A 9,433-nucleotide genomic window follows, 5' to 3' on the forward strand; every position below is an offset into this window, starting at 1 on the left:
TTTTTTTAATTTTTTTGTTTTTTTGTAGAAATTGTTAGTCTTGCTAGCAACGTGTCTTTAGTGAAAGCTAAGAGAAAGTCGGCGTTTCTAGGAATGATGTTTTTTCTTGTAAGTTTCTTAGTCTGTTAGCGTGCTTTTCCCAAATATAGTCCCACAATTGGCCCTCCCCTTTTCTCTGTCATTATTATTAGACTGTTTATAGGTAGGAATAGTATATAAATGCATGTGCTCGTATAATAATAAAAAAAAGTGCCAATACCACCTAAACTATGGTTTGTTTAGTATAAATATAACTACTCGTCGTACCTACTCAAAGTCTTAGTAATTAATATCGTCTCAGTACCGGTTTTAAATAAATCGTTCTTTTTCCTATCTGATACACCACGAATCCATCTTTCAATAAGACAAAACTCAATTTTTAATTTAGACTGTTGCAAATGATAAACTCCGACCACATTGATGAAGAAAACGTTTCTAACTTCTCCATTAGTGTAAAGCAATTAGCACATATCGTCGAGAACAACTCTAATAATAAGGGCAAATTTCTGTGTCAAAATACTTCTGTTATTCAACACCTATTTCATGCACTGGAAACAAATACTGATTCCGGCATATTAGGAGATTCAAACGATCTCTATCGTCGCCGCAAAGCCTTTGGTTCCAATACAAACTCAGAAGGCCGATCACCTTCTTCCAACAGCAAAGGCTTTGATCGACTGATACTTGAGGCATTCAAAGATACTACCGTTATTCTTCTTCTTTGTTGCGCCGCACTTTCTCTTGTTATTGGGATTAAGATGAATGGTCTCCAAGAAGGATTATTTGATGTTTTATTAATCTTTCTGCCAATAATGATTGTTGTTAATTTTGGCGTTACCTATAGATTTTTCAAGGCCATATGGATGAAGAAGAAAATGGCGAAGCAGAAAAAGGTAGTCTGGGTTCTTAGACACCACCAGATGCTACAAATTCCAGTTTCTGAAGTGGTGGTTGGTGATATTTTGTTCTTGGAAACAGGTAATGAGGTCCCGGCTGATGGGATTCTTATTCATGGCAACTCATTCAAGCTCGATGATGGTTTAATCGATGAACAATTTTCACAACATCCCTCGTTGTTTACTGGTACAAACTTAGTGGAAGGCAACTGCCAGTTTCTCGTGACTGCAGTTGGGCAAAACACTGAAAGATGCAAGTTGATGGAATTGGTAGCAAGTTCCCAACATGATGGTATGTCACAGATTCATCGATCAATTGATGAGATGAGCTCATTCTTGGAGAAACTATGGTTGAGTCTCTCTTTGCTCATTCTTGTCGTGCAAGTTTTCCGTTGTTTCTTGTGGAAATCACGGTGTTGTGATAACGATCGTAATCCAGATCCTAAGGGTGTGAAGAACACAGTGGAGGAAATAATGAACGAGGCCACAAAATACATGAGGAGGAAGCGAGGTGGCACCAATAAGGTTAATGGTTTGGTGGCTATGCTATGCATATTGTTATTTTCATTAAAAGATGGATTATCTTTAGGAATTTTCATTATTCTTATATATGCATCGAAGGAGATAAAAAAGGCTCATCAAACCATAGTTCATAAGCTCCCAGCATGCGCGAACGTAGCCCTTGTTACCACCCTCTGTCTCAGCAAATCACTTGACTTGGTTGTGAAGCATAAAATGATGGCGGATTTATGGATTGGTTTCGAGAAAATTTTGAACCTTCCTGCAGATAGTGGCGAAGGTAAGGAGATAGTTCAGTTGAATTCCCTTCGTCTAGAAGTTACTATGTGCAAGTATCTAGGGTAAAAACAAATTTCTTTTCTATGTATATAAACTGTTGAATTCCCTTATTTCTAGCTAGGTAGAGAATTTTTAAATCTTAATGTTTTAATCCCTTTATTAAGATTTCTGGCTCCGTGACTGCACGCAGATTCTCATGTTGAGGAAGTCCTGAATGCCTTACTCGAAGGAATTTGCATGAATATAACTGGTGGTGTCAATGATGATTCTCTTCTTATTTGGGCCGAGAAAGTGCTTGGCGGTGATATTGATGAATTGCTCGGAAGTTGTACAATCCTACGTCGTGACAATTTGTATCCTAGCAAAGGGTTGTGTGGGTTGCTAATAAAGAGAAACAAAGAAGGTGGAAAATTTATGCATGTGCATTGGAAAGGAGAACCAAATCTGGTTCTATCTATGTGTTCTCATTATTATGACATTAACGGCACCATGCAAACCCTAGATGATGGAAAAAGAGAGATGTTCTATAGAAATATTGAGAGTATAATATCTAACGGCGTTAAATGCTTTGGTTTTGCTTATAAGAAAGTAAAAACAAAACAAGAAAAGGAAAATTACCCCATTGATTCTGAAGAAAATACTATTGCAAAAGATGGCTTGAGCCTTTTAGGGATTGTGGTATTAAAGAATCCATATTCACCTGAGTTGAGGCAAACGATTGAAATGTGTCGAGAATCAGGAATTGAGATCAAATTAATGGTGGATGAAGACTTGCATACTGCAAGAGTGATGGCTCTTAATTCTGGAATTCTGAGAGTTGAAGAAGACATACAAGGAGCCATAATTGAAGCTGCTGAATTTAGAAGTAGCTCCAAGGAAGCCCAAATAAGTATGTCTCACAAATTCAAAGTATTGGCTAATAGTTTTCCTGCTGATAGACTCCTCTTGGTGCATTGCTTAAGAGCTAAGAATCGCGAGCTCGTGGCAGCAACTGGTACATGCATTAGAGACTTGCCATATCTCAAAGGAGCCGACGTTGGGATTTTTATTGGTGAAAACTGTGCGGACTTGGCTAAGAAAGATGCTGATATTACTGTGGTGGACTCAAATTTTGGTATGATCCCAGCTATATTAATCTTGGGCAGGTATGTCTGTACTAACATTGAGAAGTTCATACAGTTGCAATTGATACTCAATATTTCTGCATTTACTTCAAGTTTTATTCTCCTAATTTTCAATCCCACGAGTGAAGAACAATTGACACCATTTCAGTTGTTGTGGGTAAATCTAGTAATGGAAGTTCTTGGTGCCTTGTTTTTGGCAATCATAACATCAGCCGTAAAGCCTGAGTCTTTGGAATTTCATCAAGTCATGATGAACTGTTCTAAGACGACGACGACTAATTATGGTACGGGTGCACCTATTATAACCAAGAACATGTTAATGAACATAGGTGTTCAATCTATGTTTCAAGTTACACTTCTGTTGATACTTAGCAAGAAGGGAAGGGTGATTTTTCACCTCGATGAGACATTGTTGAGTACAATGATCTTCAATTCATACGTACTATGCCAAGTTTTTGTGTTGATCATCAGTGCCATTGAGATCACAAAGACAAGTATCTTCAAAGGGAATATCAGAAGAAATCCGTGGAGAAAATGTTTGTTTATAGCTAGTGTAGTAATTGTAGGAATTATTGTTGCTTTGCAAGTTATACTAATCCAGATCATGTCAAAGATTGCTCACTGGAAAAAGTTAGGAATGAAACAGTGGTCCATCTCTATAGGAACTGCAGCTCTATCTTTGCCCATACACTATGCTGCAAAATTGGTTTCAAATTCCTTCCAAAGTTTCTTAATTATGTGTGTAAGAATGTAATTATGTATTTACTTCAAAAAATTATGTACAGAACTTTGTAAATACTTATATTACTATCCATTATTCATAATTTGTTTCTCTGTATTTATGCTAGAATGGAAAGATCAGTTCTGTATTTATTTCCACAAATATTCTTGCTAAGTATAAATGATAATAAATTGATGATACTCGGCTAAAAGAATCTTTGAACAACCTAAGGGTCGCAATCATCTCAATATCATGGCTCATCAAGTAATCAAAAGGTGAATCTTTGAACTTCCTAAGGTCGCAATCATGGGATATATATAGTGTGTGTGTGTCCTGACTAATTTCCAGGTAAGTTCTCCATTGACTTTGGAAGTGTTAAAGTATAGTATTGACCTTTTATTTTATAATAAAGAGAAAAAAGAAGAATTAGAGGTAGAAAAATTAAGCAACAACAACGTTTATCAAAAAAATAATAGAAGTAGCAGATACTTCTGTTTCCTTTTCCTTCTTTTGTCATTCTTTGCGGTATTCTAATTGGAGCAAGTAAAAAGGAAGTTGGGAAAGATTGTCCGCTTAACAGATTTTTGATTATTCTAATGGCAGCAGCCACCAAGTAAAAGGAAAGAAGGACAGATTGGATGCTTAACATAGTTTCGTATTGAGTGGAAAGTTTAATTCGTATTGCTTAACATATTCTAATGGATGTTTTTTGCATTATAACTTTTCCTTCTTTATTTTTACCATTTTAGTATCATGATTTTTCCCCCTAATATCTATGCCATGAACTTACCTATATGATAACTAAATTTTATTTTTAAAATGAGAAAAATAAAAAATGGTAATCAAGCATATAATTAATGACGTTGAATAATGAAAAGGATGAGCAAAATAAAATTGAAATCAAATAATTTGCTGATCAATAATTAATAGCAATCAAATTTCAAAAATCTATTTACACAATTAAGAAAAAAATAGTGAGAACCTTATAAACACATACCCAATGCAGGTAATACAAAAACTTATAATTATTAAAAATAAAGCATATTTTATAATGAACTTATGAAAGATTATCTTGTTTACCCCAAAAATGAGTAACAAATAAATTTGTACGCGGTTTAAAGGATATGTGGTTTAATCCAATACAAATAATTAAGAATAACAGATAAATAAATTGAAGACAAAATAAACAATCAAACCAATTGTAATATAATGACCAAGCCTGATCCTAGAATGAACAGCGGAACCCGTCCCTCATTGGGCCCTCGGTACAAGCCCGATCGCGAATAAAAAAAACAAATGAGTAATGCCTTGAACAATAGCTAGAAGACAAAAGTAAACTTTATTCCTTTTAAATGCATGATACAATGTGTCACACTAAAGAAAAAACTTTTCCTTTATATAGTAGGAGAATTTCAATCCTAGTACAAGTCTAAAAAAGGTATAAAGAAACTTATTTTTTCCGGTAATTGTTGGTCTATAATTGATACCGAACAAGATTCGCGCCGTAAAATCCAGTCGAGGGCGATTATTACGGCCCCCTATCCGTCGTGCATAACCGTACCACATCTCCTGAGGTCCAGAAGCCATACTTGGTTCGGGGTACGTCGCTTTGCCGTGTCCGATCTCAGATACATCGTTCATTCTTCTTGGGTCTCGATATGAGGGGTTCCCATCCCCGATTATAATCATGTCGAGTCGTGCTTCCCTTTCGTTCTCTTATCGGGAAATCGGAGAAATTCTACCCCCGATTTTACCCATACACAGATAGTCTCCTCGTTTTTCAGAGAGTAGATTTATCGAAGCAACGGGAAGTGATAAATTAACTCCTGTTCCTCTTCCGTACGTTACAACTGAGTTGACAAGTCAGCAAAACGTCCCATCAGTCGCATCGTTCAGATTTCGGATACATGTCAGTTGACGGTTGACTGTCCTCGGATGCAAAACATCACGCATTGATTATCTTTTCCTCTATGAAAGCTCTAACCCCTCTTTCACTTTTTTACTTTTTGATTCTAGAGCTCTTTGATTTACCCTCGAATTCTCCGCTTAACTCTAACCCTTTCAAATCCATATACGTCGCTTTCCAGATCTTCATATCTTCATCTTAAAATCTCCAAACCTCAAATCAGTCCTTCATATCTTCATCCTATCTTGAAATCTACATCATTCATCAACCAATTGCAAAAATCGAAGATAGAGACATAAAATATAACCAAAACTGAGTAGAGAATACTTACTCCAATTCATATGGTGAAAATTGTTTCAAGAATTGCCTCAATCCGAGCTCCATAGCTCCTAAAATGCAAAAATGACCGAAACTCTCGAAATATAGTGCTTTATAATCTGCCCAGGCCTCCTTTTTTGCGAACCTTTATATTTTTCTTCAAACCTTTTTATTTTCCGAAATTCGATGGCAAAAACTTTCAAATCCGTGCCTCAACAAACCGTCCCTTCAACTTCCAATCCAGCTACGGATGCCAAGGTGACCGTTCCTGAGGTGGTCCCGAAGCCTCTTTTGAAGACTTTCGTTCCTAGAGGTTGTTCCATTGAAAACGACTTCGAAGTTGAGAAGGCTTCCTGTAAGCAAGACCGAGGCGAGGTGGTATGGAGGTACATATCCTCTATTACTGAAGATATACTCCCCACAGTTCGGGTGAACTACAACTGGGAGGGCAAGGATGTGATTGTCTCCGGGCCCAACAAGCACATTACTACCCACGTGGAGGGTTATCTAAGTGTTTACACTTACCTCTTCACGCTTGCCCAAGTGAACCATGTAATCCCCAGCTTCTACAAGAAGTATGAGGTGTTCCTTGGAAAAAATCACCTATCCCTTGGAGGATCGTAATCCTCCTCCGTTATTTCGTCAATAACACCGAAGCACCTCAGTTAACCCTCGACCACCTACTTCAACTCTATAGTCCCGAGTTTTTCAAGGGGGTTGATCAAGCTCGTCCATCGAACAAGCAAAGCTCTGTTTTCGAGAATAGATAAAGATCAAGATTGGGGTTGGCAGGGGAGGTTCGTTCGGGTGAAGACCGAAGATCTCATACCCCGTGAACTTTTACCTTTCCCTAAAAAGTGGAACTTGGCCCCTAAGTCTTCTTCACTCCCTTAGTATTTTGGTGTTTTCTTCAGCTTTTTTTCTTATTGCATGTGCCTATCATTGTGAAGCAGTCACCCAAGTTCCCAATCGAGGAGATATGCAAACAGATATCATATTTTGAGCGTGAATGGCACAATCTTTCACAGGGCAGGTGGGAGGCCCGTTCCCATGGTGAATCTTCCTCCTGAATAATTACATTTATGTACTTAACTTTTATTTTTGCTAAGTCTTTTTCCCTTTCACAGATTTGACCAAGACCACCGAGTTACGACCATTGGACGGGGATGCAGCTTCGTCTTTGCTTGCCGAACCTTCTGCTCCTTAACAGCCGGAGTTGCCACATGGGAGGAGAAAAAGAAAAAGAGGAAGTCCTCTGGATCCCCTTAGTATTTTGGTATTTTCTTCGTTCTTTTTCTAATTACCTATGCCTATCATTGTGCAATGGTCGCCCGAGTTCCCAATACAGTCCCCCATTTCAAGGAGTGAATCGAGGGGATATACAAACAAATGTCATATTTTTAGCGCGAATGGTGCAGTCTTTCAAAGGGAAGGTGGGAGGCCCGTTCCCATAGGGAGTCTTCCTCCCAAATAATTACATTTACGTACTTAACTTTTATTTTTGTTAAGTCTTTTTCCCTTTCAAAGGTTTACCCAAGACCGCCGAGTTTTAGCAATTGGACGGTGATGCGACTCTATCCTTGCTCGCTAAACTTTCTTCTCCGAGACAACCCGAAGCTGTCGCACGAGAGGAGAAAAAGATAAAGAGGAAATCCTCTCTCTCCTCGGATGCCGAGGTCAAGAAAAAGTGGGTAGCAGTTCAGGTCCGGAAAAGCACCAAAAAGAGTACCTGGTCTAGGGCACGGGGCTCCGAATCTCTCTTCTGGATCATGGATTTCCCCGACGATGATGACTTGGAATTCGTCGTCCATGAGTCGGTCACCGATGAGAAGGGTCAGACGACTACCAGATATAGCGGCCGAAGAGCTGATCCTTCTTTAGTCGAAGGGCCGAATGGAGAACTAGAGGCTACAGCCTCCCGAGAGGCTATCCCTGCTCTGAGGGAAATGATCGGTGTCATCGACATTGCTGAGTCTCCATCCCACACAGATTCTATGCTCGAAGAGGCTCCAACCGATAAAAAGAAATCAAACGAGATGGTCCGGGGTGCAGATGATGCCCTCAACATGTTCTTTGACGGCATGGACATAAGCGTATTGAAGGACTATTCTGAGCTTGGTCACCTGGAGGTCCCAAATAAGATGTACCATTGGGAGCGGGTGAGTCGAGCTCGAGCCCGAAGCTAGTGAGGCAGTTCGCTTCCTCGAGTGTGGATCCTGACCATAAGAGAACGATCGTTCTTGCTATCCTGACGGATGCCTGGGTGATGTCCGCTCCAGTGGGTGGGGCCAGCTATCTTCTTTGCCTGGTGACTGGGGAGGACCTAGGTAAAGATGAATGAAGTAGGCACATCGAGCCTTTTCAACGAGATGCAATATGCACTGAACCAGGTAAGACGTCTACTCTTTTTACCCTTTGCAAATTTTGCTTAGTTTCAACTTGTTCTAATGACCTTATTGTTTTTCAGGCTTCAGTTCTCCACCCAGAAAGCTTCCTTTAGTCCCGAATGGAAATCAGCCAGCTCAATTTCGAGCTTAAAGAGCAAGTCCAAAAGAAGGACATGTATAAGGCTTTTAGTAAACAACAAGACGATGTCACACCTCCTTTTTACCCCCGAAGGGTATATAAGGGAGTTTTTCTAATTTAAGTGACATGAATCGAAATGAGATTATTTTTTTTATTTTCAGAGTCGCCACTTGGAATAATTTATGGTATCCCAAGTCACCGGTTTATTTTAAATCTCAAATCGAGGAAATTGACTCTTATCTATGGTCCGCGAACACAGAAGACCGGGTAAGGAATTCTGTTAACCCAGGAGAAGGTGTTAGGCACTCCCGAGTTTCGTGGTTTTAGCACGGTCGCTCAACTATTAATAATTGGCCTTATTATCTGATTTATTACATGTTTTAAATCTATTGTGCATTTTTAACTTTATAACCGCTTTCATTTATTTATGGAGTTATTTCTAGAACAAGTCACGATTTCTGTACACTTGTCGTTTGGTACACATTGCAAACCGCGTCACATGAAATGCACCCGCAGTTTACAACATGTTTATTTTAATAATATTGTTAGAAGTTGTGATCGGGTCACATGAAATGCACACCCGGATGGGATTATGTATCGTGACTATGCCACGGGAACCATACCCATAGTCACGATGATTATTATTAACGCGCCTAAAGCAAACTACGAATATTCATTTGGTTATTTTCCTACACTAATTTGAGGTAAGTTATGAGGTCATGACTATGGAATTTATTGTGGAATTATTAAAAAATTTTATGGAAAAGTTGTACTAGCTTATAGCCTTGTTGGCATTTTGGGTCAGCTTCACATAAAAAAAAAATCCAAGAAAACAAAAAAAAATTCTATGTCAAATAACGTGCAACTACCAAGGCAACGAGTAATTAAAATTGGAAAAAATTTATGTATTTTAATCAATCATTTACTGCACAGGTTTCTTTCCAGTTTTTTTACTTAAAGATACAACTATTATAGCCTTTGTAGAAGAAGAAAGTCAATGAATGAGAGAAAAAAAAAGAAAAAAAAAAGAAAACCACTAACAGCCACAAACCTAGATATCTTGGGAATACATGCTCAATATGGTGATGGTTGAAATCATAGCATA

General features: G+C 38.5%; 1 protein-coding gene across 1 annotated transcript; it reads left to right on the forward strand.

Moving 5' to 3' along the window:
• Positions 1–437: 437 nt before the first annotated feature.
• Positions 438–7,071, forward strand: LOC104238674 (calcium-transporting ATPase 12, plasma membrane-type-like). Its single transcript, XM_009793105.2, has 4 exons — positions 438–1,734; positions 1,924–3,563; positions 6,756–6,835; positions 6,930–7,071. Exons 1-4 carry the CDS (start codon positions 438–440, stop codon positions 7,069–7,071), a joined length of 3,159 nt encoding a protein of 1,052 aa, XP_009791407.2.
• The last annotated feature ends 2,362 nt before the right edge of the window (positions 7,072–9,433 follow it).

This window comes from Nicotiana sylvestris, chromosome 7, assembly GCF_000393655.2.
Source record: "Nicotiana sylvestris chromosome 7, ASM39365v2, whole genome shotgun sequence".
Lineage (NCBI taxonomy): Eukaryota > Viridiplantae > Streptophyta > Magnoliopsida > Solanales > Solanaceae > Nicotiana > Nicotiana sylvestris.